The sequence below is a fragment of the Triplophysa dalaica genome, chromosome 16 (genome assembly GCF_015846415.1).
Source record: "Triplophysa dalaica isolate WHDGS20190420 chromosome 16, ASM1584641v1, whole genome shotgun sequence".
NCBI classification, from domain to species: domain Eukaryota; kingdom Metazoa; phylum Chordata; class Actinopteri; order Cypriniformes; family Nemacheilidae; genus Triplophysa; species Triplophysa dalaica.
In genome coordinates, this window is record NC_079557.1 from 14,783,789 (window position 1) to 14,806,941 (window position 23,153).

At 37.4% G+C, this 23,153-nt stretch overlaps 1 protein-coding gene across 1 annotated transcript in view; it reads left to right on the plus strand.

Annotated features, from left to right (window-relative positions):
• The first annotated feature begins 532 nt into the window (after positions 1 to 532).
• atp10b (ATPase phospholipid transporting 10B) overlaps positions 533 to 23,153 on the plus strand; it is a 28,418-nt gene continuing 5,797 nt past the window's right edge. The window contains exons 1-15 of the mRNA XM_056769742.1: positions 533 to 1,098; positions 8,550 to 8,754; positions 10,534 to 10,619; positions 11,015 to 11,121; positions 12,670 to 12,801; positions 13,269 to 13,396; positions 13,474 to 13,726; positions 14,906 to 15,114; positions 15,873 to 16,007; positions 17,778 to 18,318; positions 18,694 to 18,791; positions 18,896 to 19,022; positions 20,640 to 20,824; positions 22,147 to 22,444; positions 22,568 to 22,644. Of these exons, the coding sequence (XP_056625720.1) occupies positions 689 to 1,098; positions 8,550 to 8,754; positions 10,534 to 10,619; positions 11,015 to 11,121; positions 12,670 to 12,801; positions 13,269 to 13,396; positions 13,474 to 13,726; positions 14,906 to 15,114; positions 15,873 to 16,007; positions 17,778 to 18,318; positions 18,694 to 18,791; positions 18,896 to 19,022; positions 20,640 to 20,824; positions 22,147 to 22,444; positions 22,568 to 22,644 (2,991 nt within the window). The 5' untranslated portion in view covers positions 533 to 688. The remainder of the gene's footprint in view (positions 1,099 to 8,549; positions 8,755 to 10,533; positions 10,620 to 11,014; positions 11,122 to 12,669; positions 12,802 to 13,268; positions 13,397 to 13,473; positions 13,727 to 14,905; positions 15,115 to 15,872; positions 16,008 to 17,777; positions 18,319 to 18,693; positions 18,792 to 18,895; positions 19,023 to 20,639; positions 20,825 to 22,146; positions 22,445 to 22,567; positions 22,645 to 23,153) is intronic.

A 23,153-nucleotide genomic window follows, 5' to 3' on the forward strand; every position in this document is an offset into this window, starting at 1 on the left:
ACAGTCTTTGTTCGACCGGTTGTGAAGCACGTGTGTCAAACACGGCAAAAATAATTTTGGCTTTAAATAACCTCGGCAGGTGAAGTGGGTAATTACACCCGCACCTGCCGGTTAAAAGTACGTGTGAATTTTTTAGTGACACTATTGAACAAACACCTTAGAAACTGTAATGTCCTGGCAGCCAACCACATCAAGATTGCATCTGATTGACAAGTTCTGTCTGAGCAGACCGTATGATTTTGTATTTTTTTATACGATAAAATATCTAGATCTCTTTCAGTTAACTCCGTATGCTGTTGTTATTATTGCCTTTTAATTCAGACATGCCGGCCTATTTACAGGAACAGAGGATATGCTGACGTAAGCCTGAAACAAGTTTGACTACATACTCTGCTCTGCTCTGACAACATACCTTCAGCTTAGACAGGTGTTTGCGGTCAGGGGAGTTTGACAGGTGTAGTCTCAACCCACTTTTCTCTCTCTCTTTCTCATGCTCACTATCCCTTTCTTTCATTTCCCTCTGAGTTTTAGCCTCACTCATACAGGTGATGTGAGAAGTGTGCAGGAAGCTCCTTAAAACTTTTATCAGCCATGCCAGGGGCATACGGTACCCCTCAAACATCTGGATATATATATTAAAGCAACAGATCATGCAGGATTTTTTATTCGATTTTAGAGCTGAGATATTATGACCTCGACAGACCCTCTGACCCTCATTCGCCATGGCTGGGCGAGACACAAGGACACAGAAGGACCCATCAGGAGGGTGGTCTCCAACCTGCCGTTTGAAGATCTGAAGAAACGGGATCAGCCTAATCGCCAGTATGAGGGCAACAGCATTAAAACCAACAAATACAGACTTTGGTCTTTCATTCCCATGAACTTATTCGAGCAGTTCCACCGCATGGCCAACCTTTATTTCATGGGCCTCGCTATCCTGAACTTCGTCCCGATGGTGAACGCGTTCCAGCCAGGGGTAGCTCTCATTCCCATTTGTATTATCTTGGCACTAACCGCTGTTAAGGATGGCTGGGAAGACTTCCGGAGGTACCAAGCTGACCAGCAGCTCAACAACATGCCTTGCTTTATATTCAGCAGGTAAACACACAATGAGTTCTCAATGTTCAGAATACTGGACAATTTTAAAAGGGTTATATTAATCAGGATGTGTCAAGTTATGGATGACTGTACAATGACTAAGTAACGTCTCTCTTCTTTCTCTTCCGATTTTTTTCCCTTCTCTACCTCCCTCGCTCGTGCGCACGCTCTCTCTCCCCCATCTCTCTGCTTGCGTCTCTGTCGTGCAGGCTCGCTTGAATTTGTGTTTCACTTCATCTGTGTTTCGAAACCCCTTGGGAATTTTTGACCTAGAAATAAAATTTGTGTGGGAGATTTTTTCCTTCGTTTTGATGAGCTGCACCATGTCTTGCATCCAACGCATTGTGCGCATTTCGGTGAGATCCTCATCATTGTGTTGAATCAGAGGACAGACAGACAGACGTCCTTTAGATCTATTCTAGAACGATTGAATAGCTGGTGGGAAAAATGAGTAATTCACCACACTCGATACGGGTTATAGAAAGAGATGTCACAGGTACACTCTGATATATTTTTATTTCCTAAAGAGATTCCAAATCCATCACTTATTGCCATGGTTACTCTATTTCATTTTATTTTGAGCTAGGCTGCTGCTCCATTTTGTGATTCCTGGAGTGTTTTCAAACGGGGAGCCCAGGTGGGCCGGCAGCACGGGATTGAGAGATCTGCTCGGGTCAGTCCGCAAACAGATTCAGAGCTTGACTTTTGCTGTTCTGACGTGTTTGTCATACCCCTGGGGGAAGTTACAAAAACAAGCTCTTTGCCATTTTATTATTCTGAGTTTGTGTTTTTATTACGGCCATGTCTCAGTTTTGGACAGCTTTGGTATATAAGCAGGGCTGGAAATGGGGGAACTCGGGGAGGACGGAATCCAGGGAGTGAGAATTTCACATCACGATGTTGAGAATCTTTTTTTCACGAAACAACATCTAAATACTATGCAAATGTCATACAGTACATAAATACAGTAAAATGTCATGTATGTATGGTTTAAAAATATAATTTATGTCCCCCTGCTTGGTCCCCATCGGCTATTTACAGCACTGCATATATAATACATTAACCCTTTCACACGTAGTGGTTTACGTGCTTTTAAAAATCTCATTTTACAACAAAACCTGACTGAGGTTGTCATAAATTCATGCATGAAAACTGTCAGAATGCAAAGTTTCTAAATGTAGCAAACTGTCAAAGTTTTCTTTTAAATTGTATATTTCTGTCAGCAATGCATCATGTCATGGAAGTATTATTATTATGTTCAGTATGAAGAAACATTTATACTTTGTAGATTAATAGTAAGTGATATTATAAAGACAACATATTGTTCCCAAACGTTAATAGTTGGACTACACTTGGAAGAAAAGAAAAGAAGAAACATTTTCAATCCAATTGTTTTTTGCATTTTAGCAGCTTTCACCTTGAGTGCGAAAAGAGGAACTGCTGTGAGAAAAACTCACTATAAAGATACAAATAAACAGTTTTGGAGACTATGCATGTAGCGAAAAAGTATAATGTTCAGTAGACTTGGCCAATTGGACAATTTTGATTTGTCTTTTTTCTCTGAAATCTTCTAGGGACCCCTAACAACTTTCTGCCCCCCCCCCCGGGAGTCCCCGATCCCTAATTTGTAAGAAAGTAAGAAATGGTTCTTTTAAAGTGATCGTTCAAAATTTTGTCATTATTTACTCACCCTATATAGGAGTCATATATTCAGGAGTCATATAGGTTTGAAAATGACAAGAGGGTGAGTAAATGATGTCAGAATTTTTATGTTGGGGTGAACTATCACTTTAAGAACCTTTGAGTGAATGCCACAAACCCGAAATGAATTCTTTTATAAGTTCAGGAAGGTTAGTTTTAGTGTTGGTCCTGGTTAGGAGCCCTACAACCACTTAGTTTCATTCTCTTTCTTTAAAAGAACCGTCCTCTCTGTATGACAGAGTATCATGCTATATTTTAATGCCCTCGAGTAAGCTATCGAATTTCAAATTGTTCCCAGCAGTCATACAAAACCCTCTTTCCGTTGCTTTCATGAGGGGATCTTCAGTCTAAAAGCAACAAAATCATTACACTAATCTAATACTTCACACACTTCTGCATTGTACTGTATTGCTAATGCTTTTAATGTAGGTGTGTTTCCCTCGCATAGGTGAATTGAATCAGCCCCTGTGCTTTACTCCAGCGGTTATGATTGATTTGTTCCTATTCCACCCCAGAGGAAGAAAGTTTTATGATATTGTTCACACATTCAAAACCCCCTTTCATTTAAAGAGCTCAGGGCAGAAGAAATGCTTATGCCTATTCCATGTTGGCTGTTTAATTCACTCCTGCTGAGAATTTTCACAGTTGTTGAATATTGGAGAAAATATGTAGTTTGTTCTCAAATTCAAGCTAGCTTTGTGCTTGCCCATGCAAAACCTGTTGCCCTGATTGTGGGCATTGCCTGGGCATTGCCATGCGTTTGCTAAAGTTAACATTTTTTTACAGCTTGCATTTTGTGTAGTGTCGCTTTGTGGTGCGTAAAGTTAAAGATGCATTGAATGAAATTTAGCGGCACCTAGTGGTGAGGTTTGCTCACTCCATCCCTCCCTTTTGAAGCTCTACGGTGACACAGAACTAAGATCTTCACACTTTCGCTTCTTTGCAGAAGGAGATAACATATTTACGACACGCGCTCTGTTTGTCAGTTTAGAGCAGTGGTGCTCAAACTAAAAAAAAAAAAACCATTTTAAGAATATGACATATTAACGATCGAAAGTCCCGGGTGGGAAGATGAAGACTTAGCGTTTGGGAAGAATTTACTTTTTTCTGTTACTTTAAGGGGGAGGGGCATGGACATGACATCACCATATGGGGAAGTCACAGTTGAAGGGTGTTCTGTTTGAATGCTTCTAAAATTAAAAAAAAAAAAGTTGTGCAGTTTACTTTACTGATATATTCAACATGAAATCGTGACTGTCTTAAGACAGATAGATAGATAGTCAGACAGATAAAAGCTACAGAAAGGAAAGCAGACCAGGCGCTGTAATTCACAGAGACAACTGGAAGCTTATAACTGAAACCAGGATTTACAGTAAACTTTTTGTGTCATGTTAAGTCTTTCCATAAAACCATTCCCAATTTCATGCATCGCATTGACTACTCTGACTATTTTGTAACTGTAAAGTTTTTGTTAGTATTTATTAAAATGTATCTAGTCTATTGTGTCCATAAAAAGTCAGCTATATTCAGGTATGTGTGGTTTGTAGGTTTAGTTTTAACAGTATTGTTTTATTTTTTGGTAATACTTGGGATTTAAATTTTTAGTTTCCTATACCCCAGAATAACTTGTTTTGTAACGGGTTATCATGATTTTCACTTTATAATTGTTATAATACATCTGTTAGTTCTGGTTCATAAGTAATTACTTAAAGGGGTCATATGGCGTGAATATGTGTTTTATGTGTCTTTGGTAAGTTATAAGTTGCCCATGCATACAGTAGTCATGTTAAATTGCAAAAATGAAAGTGTCGGACCAAAAGATGCATTCTATCCAAAAGCGAATGCTTACCCAGACCTGCCTGTAACGCCTCGTGTAACAACACCCCGAGGAATCTACATCAGTTTGTGGTATGAGTTGATTAAGACCGCCCAATTGTATACGCAAGTAAGGTGCTGTACCAGTCAGTACAATTGCTTTGGAACCTGATGTTCCAAATAGGGTAACATTTGCCGTTACATTTACGTCACACGCTTGCAGTATTCGACCAATCAAGATTATATATAATTTGTTTATTGACATAATTATTTTAGCTGCTGTTAATAAGTAAATAGATACTTGTTTTAAATGTGTCTTAGTTATTATATAGTTCTGCAGGAGACATACAGCATTTAGTTGTTATTTGTGACTATTAAATAAGTAATAAGTAACTAATTGTTACTTCCCTTAAACATCTGGATGCTGTTACCTGCTGATTAGATCATCTTTCTTCCTTATTAGTTATCAGTAATACTTACAGTGTTAATGCAGCACTAACATTTGTTCTGCATTAGTTCCTAAAAGAAACAGTAGGCTAATATAAAGTGTTAACGCTCATTCTAAGGTAAAAAACATAACACTTCAAGGTTATTATACACCTCTTTAGACATTATGTATAGATTCTCTAAATAAATGACACACCACCTTTAAAAGATCCCCAAGATTCTATGAAATTGTGCACCGGTTCTTCCTCCGATTCAAGTATATGGGTCTCATTCTTGTTTGTTGTACAAACGCTAGTACAAGTTGTGCAACAATGTTTAATAGCCTGCTTAGGGTTTACTCAAATCCCTAATCTGTAATACACTAAGCCGTAGTTTTGGAGATGTTTACCTTAGCAAGCACAACTAATAAAAAGACCCTAGTAAACGGTAGAACGGTTTGGCTCGCTGTCTATAATCAAGTAGACATACAATATGTATGGAAAGAAAAGGGGCAGTTGGTGTGGAGGAGGGATGCTGAAAGAATTGTCAGAAGGATTGCAGCGAGCAGTTATTTATAGATCTTCATCCTTGCGATGGAACATGCTGCCCTCAAACTTTCATTAGGAAATACATCTGTCATAAACAATGCCACACTTTATCAAACAGAAGTGCAGCCAGGTGATCACTTGTGGGTCCGCTCTGTTGGGAAAGAGGAGGTGGTCCCAGTATCACCCAAAACTTTCTCTCTGTTCCGATGCACCTGCTGATGTGGCATGCATTAGCGTCACAGAAATGTGAATGGGATGCAGGGCTAACGCCTCACTTCGATGTTGAGTCAAGCTGACCGTGTTCAACTCATCTGATTCTGCTCTTGCGCCTGTCATCCAAAAAGAGAGCCATTCACTTCAATCCCCTGTCAGTGCTCCTGCATAAAACCTAAGGTGCTATTTCTGCTTTGGCACTCCTTCATGTTCTTTGAAAACACTTTAAAATACCCACAGGGAAATTCTGTCCAGGATGCTCATTCAGGAGTCTTTTGCAATTCTCCATTTGCTCTTCATTGAGGCCTACTCCTTTTTTGGAATGACTGAGATGTTACAGATGATTTTCTCGTAAAGCAGGAACACGCTCAGTGATACTCAGTGAGTACATCCTCTCCCACATCAGGACCGGTGATTATGATTGATAATTATTCATTATAATGCTAAACTTCCCGCTGCGCGTGTCCATATGTTACACAAACAAATGCAAAAGGCACCGCCGCTTTTCACTTTAACAGACGGACGTGGACGTCACAGAATGACTTGAATTCAGCGTGCAGCCGAATGCTGTGAAGAGATTCAAGAGCAGGTGTTTGTCTCTCACATCATCATTTTTTCACACTCGCACATTTTGACTGACAGATAAACGCCAGAAATAGACGTCTCGCTAATCACAGAACGCATATAGTCGAGTCCTTCTGGAGGAGCACTGCTCGCGAGATTTATCTCAAACCACTATCTGAAAAAGACATCAGACACTTCATTGAGAAAAGTGCCTACTTGGCAAAAAAGAAAATGGCATTATTCTTGTCTGATGGTGGGAAGCAATACTCTTTTGTCAGCCATTTCAATGCTAAAACACATCAAAACCTAGAAAGAATTGTCATCACTAGGCGCTATCTTGGAAATTCTTGTTGGTAAGCATAATGAAAAGCTTTTATAGGAATCATTTAGTTGACAATGGGAAATATTGTAAATGAATTAAGGCCATAAGTAGGAACAAAGGTGAAACATGTCAACAAGATAAAATAGTAATTTAAATTGTTTCGCCACCTCATAAAACTCGTGTTTTTAGTAAAATTAGCCTTTGCAGCTTTGATTTAGGGTTAGTGTGAAGCAAAGTGTTGGTAAGCCATATCCTAAAATATGTACGGCTTCTTTCGATGTCAAGTTATAAATATATAAATGTATATACACACGCAGTCTGTGTATTGAAAGTCTGGCTGAGTGACATTCAAAAAATATTGTGTTCACTGACACGAAAAAATTGGATATTCGTTTCCATGAACACGAATGAATAGATTCAAAATTTCGTGTCTATGCCACGAACTGCTGTGAGACTGGGTTCAGAATAAGATGTCATTATGTTTAAACATCTTTGCCTTAGGAGATAACCTATTTAGGAAACACGCTCTATAGAGCAGTTTGTCGGTTTAGGGCTAGGCCTACTGTAGAAACAACATGGTGAATTCCACGCAGGGGACCCGAGGTGTATTTAGATAGCTCATTCTAAGGTAATAAAAAACGTAACGCTTCATAATGTCATAATGTAAGGTCGTTTTGTACACTTCGAAAGACATAGTTGTCTTGTATTGAATTTCTGTCAATAGATAATAAAACTTGCACGCTGGACCTTTAAAGAAAGAATTTGAGTTGTGACAAATATACCATACATGTATCCGTGTGGTGTGATATATATAAAAATTAAAACAAACTGTTAATAATATATTGTTTTATATTATGAATATTACTCATTTAAAAATGTGAATATTTTTGCTTTCATAAAAGGACACATTTACGGTTTATTTGTCAACGACCTAGTTATAGTTTGGATTAAAGTAAATAAAGACATTTTTGCATTGTGACAAATATAGCCCCGAGGGATAAATAAATGAATAAGTTTGGTTAATAAAAATGCAAACAATATAACTTAAACTAAAAAAATGTTTTTACAACATAGTAGCATTACTGTACAATTGTTCTGTGATGAAATTTAGAATAAAAATTCATTCTATGTATACTTTTTTTAAAGACTTCTGCTTTAGAATCTCAATGATTCTCATGGAATACTTATTAGCATTAAATAAGAATCGTCAAGATTTATTGAGAATAATAGAAATTGCATAACATCTCAACAGTCTTTATTTTCTGCAATCAGAACATGCCCGTAAATGTCAAAATTCATCTTCTTTGTGTAACTTGCTATTTGTGTAACAGCTATTTAAAGAGTCCAACCAAAGGTTCTATTTAGTATGTTGTCATGTGCTTTGTGTGTTAGGTGTGGTAATGATATTTTGACGAATACTGTCAGTCAGCCTCCCGGGCCAGTCCTGCACGTAGAACTGCGTACCTGACATTCAAACTCGACTAGAATGCATTCCAACATTAACAACTGACATTAAGACATACCAGTTTAAAGATGCACATTCATGGTTTTATTCGATTGCCATTGACACACAACATTTACATTGTACGCAGCTTAAAGCTAGTTTACAGTATAATCTGTCAATGTATATACAGTATATGATAAAACTTACATTAGTCATAGACAAATCTGTCCTCGGTTTCTTTTCATCTTACTACTTATTCATTCACTTTTTAATACATAGACTTTTAGTTTTTCATGCATGTTAGTGTATTCCTATCCACATCCACTGTTTCCAAGTGTGCCTGTGCATTTATATGTAGGTACTAGACAGACAAGGTAAACCCTGCACCCCGCAGACATTAATTCTCACCTTCTCCCAGGAAACAGATGTGCTTTGTGGAGAGGAGATGGAAGGACGTTCGGGTGGGAGATTTTGTCAGAGTGCTCTCTAACCAGATCATCCCAGCTGACATCCTGCTTCTGCACACGTCAGACCCTAATGGAGTGTGCCACATGGAAACAGCCAACCTAGACGGAGAGACCAGCCTTAATCAGAGGAAGGTGTTGCCGGGCTTTTCTACTCTGGTGAGGATGATGGCGGAGAATATGATCCTGTAACTTAGTTAGTAAATCATGCAATAAAATGATTTGGGAACTGACAACTTTCTAAAATGTGTAACTTGAATGCACTTTTGGGATTCAACTTTGGAGAAGAGCATCTGCAAACAAATAATGATTAAAAAGTAAATATTAAAACTAAAATATAAGTAATAAAGTGGCATTAAATAAAATGCCACTTTATGAATGCATGCCATTGAATTACATAACAATATCAAACAAACTGGCATTTATATTTAAGAAATATAACACAAGCACACGTTAAAGTAAAACAATTAACAGCATGTTATTTGTTAGTTTTCAGTGTATGTACACTTATATACTTAATAATATATTTTTTATATACTTTTTAGTTGTTTACATTACATTGATTTCATTAGTGTAAGAAGACTGTGTGATGAACAAGCTGTCACTGTCTTCATATACAGTATCTATTAAAATCATATTGATACCAGTTTGAAAGTAACTGCATTTACACTACAAAAATAATATTTCTTTCTAGTGCAAATGTCTAAAACTTCTTAAATAAAGACACATTTTCAGGACTTGAGGGACAAATTGACCCAACATTTAAAAATCAAAAATTAAATCCCAAATTAAGTAGGTTCATCCTCAAAAGCTTTCCTGTAGCTCAGTGGTAGAGCATTGTGTTAACAACGCAAGGTTGTGGGTTTGAACACAGGAGATTGCAGACACTTAAGTATAAATGTAAAGGATATTGCAAAGTCCCTTTGGATAAAAGCGTCTGCCAAAAGCATAAATGTAAATGAAATAGGAAAACATTTCCGCAAATGGGGTAAAAAAAAAACGTGCTTGAATTTCAACTTAATTTGGTAAACATAATTTTCTTACCCCATTGACAATTTAATTTGAATAATTCTGGATGATATTCGGAAAACAAGACATTGTACTGCACTTTCCATCTTTATTTAAGATGCATTTTTACTGGAAAACAAAAGAAAAAAAGTACAGCAAGAAATTCTTTATTGGACTGTAAGAAAAGAGAAGATCCAAAATAAAGCTCCTCTGTTATTCGTTTACAAATATATAGCTATAAAACCATTTTCTCAGCCTGGCCTTAATAAATGGGCCGTCAAATCTTTAACAGAATGGATGCATACAGTAGATTAAATTTACTTATTTTGGATGTCAAATATACTACATTAGAAAAAAGTTTGATACAGTGCATACAGTATTTCATTTTCCATGTTTTATATCTTTATTTCTGAATGATATTTCTTCTTACTCTTTTATTAACTTAATCAGGTTTTAAGATTTATAACACACACTGTACCTCTTCGTTGTTTATTAAGTAATGTTTGTGCAAGATCAAATTTCCTGTAATAGTCAGAACAATGAAACCGATTGAGTGTGGTTGTCTATTTGACAAATAACAACTACCATAAACTGTACTGTGCATATACTGTACTGTACTTCGCATACAAATCTAATGACCACACAAAACACCATGTTTGACCACATGATTCACATGATTCATTGTCGCACAACATTTGAAAATGTATCTTTGCATGTTGTGTAGAATTTGTAGCAGCAGCAACGGAAATACCACGAGCTACAATAGATTATATATTATTAAAAATGTTTATTTTATAAATTACACTTTACATATGGTGTTGACATGCTATTAGACCTGTGTTATCTACCTCTTCATAGCTGATCTGTTTGCTCCACTTCAAAACAAGTGACTAGAAATGACTAAACCTTGCATTTTGTTTGTGTTTGCAGGGTGCACCATTTCAACCCCAAACATTTGACAGTACTGTAGTGTGTGAAAACCCACACAACAACCTCAACCTGTTCAAAGGTTACTTGTGAGTATCTCAATATCACAAACACACAATTTCATGCGCGATTAACCACGATACACCGCACCTTCATTCTTTTCTAAGATCCATAACATGAAACAGAATTTGTTTGCCTGCCACATTTGTCACCCACTAACAAGGAGAAACTGTTTAAGTCACTGTCACAAATTTCCCCTGCACTGCCAAGGCACGGAAGAGGCTGAAAACCAGATTTAGTCTCATTTTTGTCCTGTCGCAGCCATATTAACTAGGTTATCGCACAGTTGAGAGATGATTCTGATGTTCCCAAGTATTATAAAGTCCTTATCCCACTCCATTCCTCAAAGACGAGTTGCTCACGTGACACATGCTGAGGTAATTAGTCTGGATGACTGAGGGAGATGATGTGTTTGATGTCACAGGGAGAGACCTGATAAGAAGAGAACGGGCTTTTGCATAGATAGTCTTCTGCTGCGCGGGTGCATGGTGAGAAATACAGATGAGGCTGCTGGGATAGTGGTGTATGCAGGTACTTACAATTTACGGCCTTAATGAACATTGATCATGTTTCTGTATTAACATAGACTAAAAATGCTGAGCTGCTTCAAAGTGTGATGCTGGACAGAATCAGTCACTGGGTTAGACAACATAGCATTTTGGGTTGAAACAGCCTTGGTTAATTTATTACCCAACCATGGGTTAAAAATAACAGCAGAGTTATAGAGTGAAATAGGTTAATATGAATTTGTAAATCAGACCTTCTAAGAAAACTAATAAATTACTCATACTCTACACTATAAAGAACACATGGTTATTTTTAACCCATGCTTGGGTTAAAAGGGGGACAAACCCAACCGTTGGGTTAAATTACTGTAACCCAAAAAATGTACATATTTGAGCTAACCCTATATTAAAACAACCCAGAATACATTCATTTTTAATTTATACATTTAGCTTTGTCCTTTTTTTACGTGTAAATTCTTCAGACATTATTGTTCTTTCCAAACACATGTTTTTTCATAACTGTTAGAGAGTTCTTGTACTTGTAAGACAATATTTGAAATATAAAGAGTTAACTTGCATAATGTTAAATGTGCATTGCAAGTAGTATCAATAAAACTGCAGTTGGGTTGTTTTGATTAAGTAATGATAACTCAAAAAACAATGAAAAAACAAGATTTCTGAAAATAAAAAATACATTTTATTTTTAATAGAACAATTTTAATTCATGATTTTTTTTATTGAGCATGTTAAAGTCTAATGTAAGTGTAAAAAAAATGGACATACAATACTGTAGGGAAACTAACTTGTCAAAAATATTTGCTCAAAAATAAAATAAATATGAAGGTGAAAACTGGACAAACTGGTCAATATAACAAAAAGCTGCTATGTTTTCAGATTTTGATTACTGCAAAGAAAATAAGTAAATATTAATTTTAAAGCAACAAAATACTAATATTTCTACATGTTATTGAGAAGAATTAAAAAGAATTGATGTATATGGAATAACCCTGTTTTTTTTAATCACAGCTTCTATGTTATCCATTTTTAACATGGCTCTTGGATTATGTTGTCACTCCTAAACTTGGCTTTTGTTGAAATTCAAGTTCAGAAACTGAAGTAGTATAGAAACATTACATTTTATGTGGAGTGGTCTCTTGGAGCTGTCGGTACCATGCAAATATTTTCCAGACAATGACACAAATCTATTATCTTTTTTCATAAATGTGAGTGAAACAAAAAGCTGCTTTTCACTGGGCAAACAGTGTAAATTGGTACAATTTAATAAAAAATTGGAATGAACAAAAATCAAGAGCCTAAGGCCACTCAGAGCGTTTTCTGATGTTCTCTTGTATAAAAAACCTTTCCAACACAACCATATCCAATTACATGCTTCAAGCATATTCATTTAAATTACAACTCAAGCATATTCATTTTTCAGTTACAAAAGGTACAGCGTAAAAGGAATGACCCCACTATTCTTTTCCTTGATGAATTATAAACACGACATAGCTTATAAATGGTTATTTTTATTTTACAAATGTTTTGCTTTTAAATGATCATTTATTCATTGCAGGACATGAGACCAAATCCATGTTAAACAACAGCGGTCCCCGGTGCAAACGCAGCAAGATCGAGAGGAAGATGAACGCGGATGTTCTCTTCTGCGTCGTTCTTCTATTTTTCATGTGTTTGATAGCAGCTCTAGGTAAAGTGAAGGGGACATCTCCCATTGGAATTCACACACTACACACTGAGTAGAAAGTATATTACTGTTCGTCAGCGTACAGTACAAGCACCAGAATGACACTTTCACTCCACGCGCGAAACAAATGAAGTTTTTCATTACTCTGAGCTCCTTTAGTACACGAGCAGATCTAACAGCACTCTACAGAGATAAAGAAGAAACGCCGTTACGATCTCACACAATTCTCTTGTTCCCTTTTTGCTCCGTACGACTCAAGAGAGAGAAGGACACGCTACAGATGCCCAGAATAGCTCACTCATACACCAGTATCTTATGAAGGCAATGATTAATGTCTTTCTATATCTCTGGTTTAAGCTCATGGACGGTTTATTGGAATATCTGTATTAAAAAACAGTCTGCCAACGGCAAGGTCATTCATGTATATTTGACTGTGGAAAGAATAAAATATGACTCTCTCTCCATGTCAGGTCACACTATCTGGTTGGAAACGTTTGACAGCGAACCCCCGTACATCGTCCCTGACAGTAATGGCAATTACACCCCTTCAGTGCTGGCAGGATTTTACATGTTCTTAACAATGATTATCTTACTGCAGGTACCGGTGTCCAATCTGAATTTCCGTATTGCATTTATTTTGTACGGTAGTTTTTATCGCTTTACTATTCCTTTTAGATCATGATTCCTGTATCATTGTATATGTCGATTGAGCTGGTGAAGATGGGGCAGATCTACTTCATTTCTCAAGATGTTGAACTCTATGATGAGGAGCTGGACACCCGTGTCCAGTGTCGCTCTCTGAACATCACAGAGGACCTGGGACAGATCCAATACATCTTCTCGGATAAAACAGGGACCCTCACACAAAACAAGATGGTGTTCCGACGATGCACCATCATGGGGACAGAGTACTCTCATGCTGAGAATGGTGTGTTGAGAGTTTCTCTGTTCATATCTGTGTCTCTGTGTTCTCTGGTTGTGTTTACCTCAGACTGTGTTTGTCCCTGTCCTTATAGCTGTGTCTTTGTTCATCTATCTTTCTCTGTGTTTATTTCTCTGTCAATCTCCACGTTTTCTCACAAACGTAACTATTTTGGCTAATTTGTAGGAATTTGTAAGATTTTATTTGTATATTTTAGTCCGATTTGCTTTTGCGCCAGTGACGTTAGGGTTAAGAGTGGAGTAAGTGGTGGGGCTTAAACGTACGATTTCATACGAAATAGTCACTTTGTAAAATAGTTACAAATTCCTGTGAGATCAGGTTATTTTATCTTTGTGTATCTGTGTTCATTTAAGTTTTTGACTCTGTTTTTGTGTTGATTTCTTTGGCACTGTGTTCATCTCGGTGTTGATCTCTGTTTCTGTGTTTTTCTTTGTATGTGTTTACCTCAGACCGTGTTTGTCTCTGTGTTTATCCCTATGTCTCTGTGTTCATCTTTGTTTCTCTGTATTTATTTCTGTGCTCATTTCCATGTACATATGTGTTCTCTGTTTGTGTTTATCTCCGTCTCTGTGTTAATCGGTGTTTCTGTGTTAATCTCTGACATGTATTTGTCTATGTGTTAATCTCTGCTAATATCTCTGTCTCTGTGTTTCTTTAAGTGGCTGTTTTTCAGTGTGTTCATCATTGTGTTTCAGTGCTCATCTCAGTTTTTGTGTTGATCTCTGTGTTTCTGTGAATTAAGTACACTTATTTGTGCTTTGGGCTGGAATGAAACCTTAAATAGCGCAGTTTGTGAGGCGGTGTGTAGTAACTTTTCCCAGTCATGAAACATATACATCCATAGATACCTCTTGATAAATCAGACAAAAATACTATAGAATATAACAGTGAATAGTGAAAAATACTCTTGAGTGGGTTTGGTTTGGCCTGTAAGCAACCACATAGGAATCACCCAGAAGTGTCCTAGCAACAACCCAGTATAACCTAGCAACTACACAGCGATGCTCTAAAACACTCAGAACTTACATAGCAATGGACAGGCAACCACCCCCAAAACTCTTTTTTTATATTTGTATTATTGTATAGTTTTTTCAGCTTTAATTTGTTGTAGCTAACAATAGTAAAAAAATAATCAGGAATTCAATTATTTTTTGTATTCTACAGCTGCACGCTTGGCGGTTCTCAACGGGGCAAATGAAGAGGAGGAGGTCACCATCTACCAGCAAACAAAGCTTCCTCCACTCTTCCCTCTGGATGAATTACAGGACACACAAGACAAAAATCACACCAACCCTCAAGTCACAGCTGCCAATCTGCGCAGATCCAAAGCCGCAGCAGGTGCTCAAGGTGACATGGCCTTCAGCAGTCCTTTGGTGAGATATAGATCACAAGATGTTTTCATATGTTTCAGGCAGATTTTTTATTTAAGATGAGTCTTTCAGAAAGTGATACCTCTTCTAAGCTCTCCTTAAATTCATGTGACATTTTAACAATATTGCGATGTTGTACATAAATAAGATGACTGTTTTGATGGTATTTAAAGAATAATCTAAAATGACCAGTTATTTAAAAATAGCTGTTTCCCACAATAATGGAGAATGACTAAAATGAATGTATTAAATATAACTGATCGAATTGAAATACCACAAATTTTTCAATTCAAGTAAAATACGAAAACGATTTAACAAAATTTCATTATCAAACAAAACTTTTTGAACACAAGCATTTTGTTGTTTAGACACAAATAAATTGTGCAAGTAAAATATGAAATTTATGTTCTCTAAAATGGGAAAATCGATGTCTAGTCCCCCGTCTTATTTCCATTCTCCTGCACGCTCCCGGTCTGCCCTGCAGATGGCCGAGCAGTTTGGTGTCAGTTCAGAGCACAGCAATGTTGGCTCTGATCGCTCTGTTCCGATCTGTTGACATATGGGCCTGCTGGGGTGCATTAAACATGGACTACTGATACTGTACAGATTTTCTCGCCCCCCGCGACGTCGTCGTATGACACTGCACCTTTTGCCATCGTACGATCTTATCATTTTCCACCGATGGAAACATACCGCATGGTCTTGTTGTGGATGATGTCATCGTTTACTATACACCTGACCGTTCGTGTTTCCTAAAATAGGAAACAGTGGTGGTTCCAGACTGGAAGTTGAAGCTGGAAGTGTACCATCAGACCGGGCCATACCTGGACTTCTTCCTGTCCCTGGCCATCTGCAACACAGTGGTGGTTTCTACAGCAACATCCCAGAGACAAAGGGTAAGTGCACATGACTGCAGTGACCTTGCTGGACCCAAAAGGGTCGAGGGATATGACTCACAGTGCAAAAACTGCTCTCATGTCAAAATAATAACAATAATAGCCCGCCATGTAAATTATTTCTCTTGCCTGCTGAGTACCTGTGGCTGCGCACTCATTGCCCCAGGATATTTTATTACTGCCCCTGCATGACTAATTCTTCATTTGCTGGTGGTTAGCAGCCCAGTTGTACATTTTATAATTACTCTATTTTAATTCTTGGACAAGCAGCAATGGCTCACTTGGTCCAGGCAATTAGATTTTCCATCAGTTAGATGAACGTCTCCCCCATGTCCGCCCCACACATCTGTAATGAGTCCGGTCTTAAAGAAGTTTAGCGTTGCCGAGAATCCTTCACTGCTGGTCACCGCTAATTTCCCAAATTGCCTCTGAGGACCCCGAGCAAAGCACTTTGTCCGGGGTGGAAATTATATTTGGCCTCAGACCTGTAGCGCAGAGACATTCAAAGACATTGGGTCAACATTAATTAAGTTGATTACCAATGGAGCATGATTGTATCACCCTGGGTCTTTCAGAACTTGAGAGGCCGGTCACAATGTTTGCTGAAGAAGTGGATTATTAGAATTTCAGAGCAATATGCAAGAACATGGGCTCGATTTCAATATTTGTAACTCGAATGTGAAACTGTATAATAAAACCGATTTATTCCGGAACATGGCACACTTACCTAAAACCAAGGTTGCCAGGTCCATGCTTTACCCGTGGAATTAGGCTACTTTTAAATAGATCTCAAGGGTTGCTTTTTATTATGTGGGTTAAAGGTGAATAGATTTTGTTCATAGGCTAGCATTTTTAAGGTAAGATGTACACTACTGTAATTGATGAGTATGTCATTTGTTTGACTATGTTTAGGATTACTAATATACAGGATTTTTGAGAGGAAATTGTGTTTATTGCAGTGGTTGTAAAACCTAGTTTAGGTATGAGAGTGACATGTTTTGGGTTTTGTTATTTGTGAAGGGGTCATTGGGTTTTGATAGGTTGGTGGCCTTTTGTACGCATACCCTATCTAAAACCATCTGACAACTTAGATACGCATCACCTGAAAAGAAAACTGTCATCATTTATTCACCCTTATGTCTTTCAAAACCTGTATACCACTTTTTTCTGTGGAACACAAAAGATATTTTGAGACATGTCTCAGTGCTTTTGTGTCAATGAAATGGAGGCCAATGGGGGCCAATGTTGTTTGGTTACCAACGTTCTTTAAAACAGTGGTTCTTAAACTGGGGGCCTTGATGCCCTATATTGCCCCACGATTAATCAAGGGGGGTATTTGTGGCAATTTATGAAATATAGAAATTTATGAAACATTCTATTCAAACGAATGTTGGAAAATAAGACCACAAACCAAAATTATTTCTGTTCCAAAATTGTATAGTTAAATAAGTTTTTAGTTTGATTAAAATTCGTTTAAGATCATACGTCTTTATTTGGGGGGGACAAAGTGATAAACCCTACAACTAGGTCTCTGAAATTACCTGGAAATTAATTGTAATTACGTGAAATTAAGAGGTCATGAAACAACAATATAGCATGCTACCATTTCATTTTTTTAAGCAGTTTCTCTAAACAACATGGTATGGAGTATATACTGTAAAAACATGGTATTTTGTTTATGTTTTGTAGTATGCAGTAAGCAGTGTGCTAACATTCCTTTCTGAAGATACTGTAGCTCCTGTCAAGCAGATAATGCAAATAATATTTCAGGTCACAGGAAGACGAAACTCCTCATACTCATCAAGTTCGTTTTCTTCCATGCGGGAGTGGTTCAGAAAGAGGTCTATGCGGAAGGTGTTCATCAAGTTCTCCAAACGTAGAGATGAAAAACTTTCAGATCCATTTGTCATAGACGATGATGACCCCGACATACTGCACATCCCCAGAGTCTCAGACACCACAGAAGATCATCCATACTTCATCTCGAGAAAGGTCACATCAAATAAAGAAAAACACAGTCCAGGGAATTCAGAAGAGGTGTGTTATGAAGCACACAGTCCAGATGAGAATGCACTGATACATGCAGCGAAGGCTTATGGATTCACCATGGTGGAACGGACTCCTCATCACGTGACTGTCAATTTACCCAACGATGTGCTTATGAAGTTTGAGGTGCTGGATGTGTTGCCCTTTGACTATACTCGGAGGAGGATGTCTATAATAGTTCGCCAACCAGACACCAATGAAATCATCATGTACACTAAAGGAGCTGATTCAGCCATCATGGAGAGACTCAGGGATGTTTTTTCAGGTAAGAATCATTATGAAAGACTGATTTTTTTATTTTACCAAAAAGTATAGAATGTAATGTTTTTGAGTAAGACCATATACCACAAATATTCATAGAATTGAATGCAAATACTTAATAATGTTTGTGCTATTCTTTTTTAAAGGAAAATGATGTAAATTCATGCATGGGAATCAGCCATGAGTTTTAATGTTAGAAATTACTAGATAAAGTATGATGTAAACAGCTCAAACTAAATAAAATAAAAAATACTCCCTGTGTTAATTTTTCAATTAAAATGGAAAATAATTGGTTTATTATTTTATGTAATGTATTATAACATGGGCAGGAAAATATACTACATAACAGAAAACTCAAAAGCCAAACTGTCTTCCACAGACATGTCACAGCAGGATAAACAAATTGGAGTAAAAACCCAGAAAGACCTTGACATGTATGCCGTGGATGGATTACGAACGCTGTGTTTTGCCAAAAAGGTACCGGTTTCAGAGCAGTGAGTGCTCTGCTTTTAATGTATTACTTTGTCTCACTGAGTCCATTTCAAAACTGTCTCGCTTATGACAAGATCTCTCTCCTCAAGGTTATCAGTGAAGAAGAATACAGGGCCTGGTCTGCTATCAGACAGGAGGCACTTTCAGCCATTGATGAGAAAGAGGAGCGTCTTATGGACAGCGCAAACTGCATAGAAAACAACTTCAGCCTACTGGGTAAAACCTGTATTCCCTAAACATACAATTCCATTCCATTCCATTTTCTACCGCTTTATCCGAACTACCTCGGGTCACGGGGAGCCTGTGCCTATCTCAGGAGTCATCGGGCATCAAGGCAGGATACACCCTGGATGGAGTGCCAACCCATCGCAGGGCACACACACTCACTCATTCACTCACGCACTCACGCACTCACGCACTCACGCACTAAACATACAATTACAATAAGTTATTTATTACGTAAACATACAAATATATAATAAAAAAGTATAATATAATACTAAAATCATATGCTGCATAAGTATGCAAACGCCAACACAAATGTCCCATTAAAGGTCACCGTTCAAGAGAGCTACCAAATGTGTTTTATGTCAGTTCATACACTATAGTGGTCATCACATTGCATTATGAATTGCATTTTGCCACATTTCAGGACAAGAAGATTGAAATTAATCTTAAAGAGCATTGTTTGCGTCATACTTGATGTATTGCGTACTTCATATTTTGTCCTGGTTTTAATGAAATCACAATAATATTTTTGTATATTTACTTTCTGAAGCCTGATTAGTATACTGTTATTGTTTTCAGCAATTTTAACTTGTTTTTAAAAGTTTTAATAAGCAATGCACCACCAAAAACAAAAAAATATGAATATTAAGTTGAATTGACTTTTTACATTTATTGACATAATTTAAAGGTAGCAAAAAAGGTTTAGAAAAAAATAAGTGTAGATCATTGTGCAAAGCAAATGTCATGGGTCGACCACAAGCAACATACATATAAAAATAAACAAAATCGTAAAATAAATATTAACTTGTGAAAAATGGTGCTATGAGCACTCAAAGTGGTTCTTGGCTCGTACTCATAGGGGAACCACTTTTAGTGCTATATATAGCACCATATCTTGGTGCTTCAGCATTTCTTAACAGGTTTTTCTTCAGAGGTTTTTCCCCGGTTCTTTGGGATGACTGAGGTGCTATATAGAACTGACGAAGAACCATAACGGGGCTTAACAGGTTCTTTATAAGGAAACGGTTCTATATAGCACCTCGGTCACCCCAAAGAACTGATGAAAAACCTCTGAAGAGCCACTGAAGCACCAAGATATGGTGCTATATAGCATTAAACGTGGTTCCCCTATGATTACGACCCAAGAACCACTTTAAGTGCCATATAGCACCATATGAATGCATATGTATGGAAGAAAAAAAAAGGAGCATTTTTATTATTATAATTCATTTTTTTTTTACCAATTTTCATTTTCATTTTGCAAAATAAACCATTGTTAAATAGAAACAACAATTGTAAGTGAAATTTGGGAGACATATTGTTAGTCGTTTACAGAATTAAACAAAAATCACAATTTTACCTCACACTTACCTACAAATAGCAGATTTTAATACAAAATTTAAAACAATTTTAAAAACTGATTTTGAAATAGTCTCTTAATTTTTCCCGCAGCTGTATATGTACAGTTTAAATTGAATTCACTATTCATTTTAGCTGCTTTGGATAAAAGTGTCTGCAAAATTATGGAAAATGTTCCGTTTTGTGATGCTTTAAATGTCGCTTGACCATCCAAAATTGAAATCGCTTTATTAAATGTTCCCTCAGGGGCTACAGGGATTGAGGACCGCCTCCAAGAGAACGTTCCAGAATCCATCCAGGCTCTGAGACGGGCTGGCATGAAGGTGTGGATTCTGACAGGAGACAAACCCGAGACAGCCATCAACATCGCTTACTCCTGCAAGCTGCTAGACAATGAAGACCTGGTTGTCACCATCACCACAATGAAGAAGGTGACAAACTATTTTCTGTTCATCAGCGCTACTTGAATAATACATTATTACAAATCTGTTGATTGCGTGGAGAGTCATTTTCTGAAGAAATGTGTATTGGTCAGTAGCTTTGTTCTTAGAGATTTATTGGGGTTCTTTGTTATGCTTCATGGAAGTAGTTCAGATTGGTTTTGGATAAATTTGACCAAAAAACATTAAATTGCTTTCTTAGATTCACATTTATCCATTTGGCAGATTCTTTTAACCAAAGCGACTTGCAAATAGGAGAGCATTTAAACATTTGTCAACACGCTAACAGTACCGTTAGTTTACAAGGCCATGCTACTAGGAGGATTAAAGCTGGAGTAAGCAAAGGAGAGACTGAACAAACATTTTTATTTTAGACATACAGACAGACAGACAGTCAGACAGCAGAGGTCTTGAGCAGAGGTCACCATTTTTCCATTTTCTCTTCCATTCTCATTGTCGTCTTGGAGAAACAAACGATCTATTAACATTAATGCATTTGGTAGGCACTTTTAGCGATCTACTGTTCATTCAGGGGATATTTTTGTCACTATGTGTGTTTGTTGAATCGAAGCCATGACCTTTGCACTGCTAATGCAATGCTCTACCAGTTGAGCTACGGGAACAGCAGTCGAGATCTCATTTGTGATTCAGTGTTAACACATTATCATACCCCCAAGACTAAAGTTCTACATCTCATATTCAAACCGAAATGCATTTGCAACGATTTGTCAGATATGCTGTTTTTCATTCTATAGATGCTCGAGTGTATGTTTTAGAGAGCTGAGAAAACAAGCGCTTTCACCATTCTGAATGGCTCATATTGCTCCACTGTAATCCCATTTTCACACTTCTGAGGAGGGCAGGAAACCGTTCTAGTTTCATTTCAACATTAAATCCCTTCCAGAAGTCTTCTGTATATTGTTTTACACCCATTTCATGAAATTGCTCTTCTTAAATTATGCATCTGTTGTTGTTGTGGTCTTTCATAAGACCCAGGATTATTTATCATCATCTTTCATATCTTTTTTGTTCTCTAAATAGAAATGTGTTTGGAAACCGTAACATAAGCCTTTTATGTAACATAGTGAAATGGGCAAAAACTGAAAAATGTAATTTAGACATAACCCAGATATACTGACAAACCAGACACGTGAAGACATTTAAAGTGGCAGCAATAAAACATATTGAAGCGAGAGTTGTGATGTCTGTGGTGTGGAGATGTGTGAGCTCATGAATATTCATTAGCCCATTCACCTAAACTAATTAATGTTCATAAGCCAAACAGTGTAACCATATCTTGTTTATTTTTGCAGTCTGTGTGTAAAATGAGGTTAGAAGACACGCTGGGAGAGGCGAGACAGAGAGCCAGAACGAATCCGCAGTTCAGGGGTCATAACTCCACATTTACTGGGTCATCGGTGGAGCCCAGCATCGGGCTGGTGATAGATGGGCCGACCCTGAGCATGGCAATGTCAGACGAACTGTTGGACCATTTTGTGGAGCTTTGCAAACACTGCCGGGCGGTGCTTTGCTGCAGAGTGACTCCGCTTCAGAAGAGCGACGTGGTTAAACTGATACGACACAAATTGAGGGTCATGACCCTCGCCATAGGTAATGATAGCTCTGTTTTGAGGTGGAGAGGGTTTATCAAGGCATTTGTGTTTCAGTCACAATATTTCTCCGCAGGGAATTTCTGGTGTGTAATGATATTTATAATGATTTGTGTTCTAACAGGTGATGGAGCCAATGATGTGAACATGATTCAGGCTGCAGATGTCGGCATTGGAGTTTCTGGACAGGAAGGGATGCAGGTTTGTGTTTTGGTCTAAATTTTACAGAATCCCAATGGGAAGTATTTTCTTAGCAGATTTAAAGGGATATTTCACCCAAAAATAAATATTCTGTCATCATTTACTCACCTTTGAGTAGTTCTACATCTGTATAAATTTCTTTGTTCTGATGAACACAGAGAAAGATATTTGGAATAACGCTTATAACCAAAATGTTAGTGAACCCCATTGACTACCATAGTCGGAAAATGTTCTTTATAAATTTTGTTGTTCCGTTAAACACAAAAGTAGGTATTTTATGTAGGACAGACAGTTCTGGGGCACTTTTGACTCCCATTTACATTTTTCCTACTATTGTAGTCAATGGGGTCGAAGAATAGAATGGTTTCAAGCATTCGTCCAAATATCTCTCTCTGAGTTTAACCAAACAAAGACATTTATATAGGGTTGGAACAACTAGAGAGTGAGTAATTCATGACAGAATTTTCATTTTTGGTTGAACTATCCCTTTAACGCCTTCATCTCTGGAG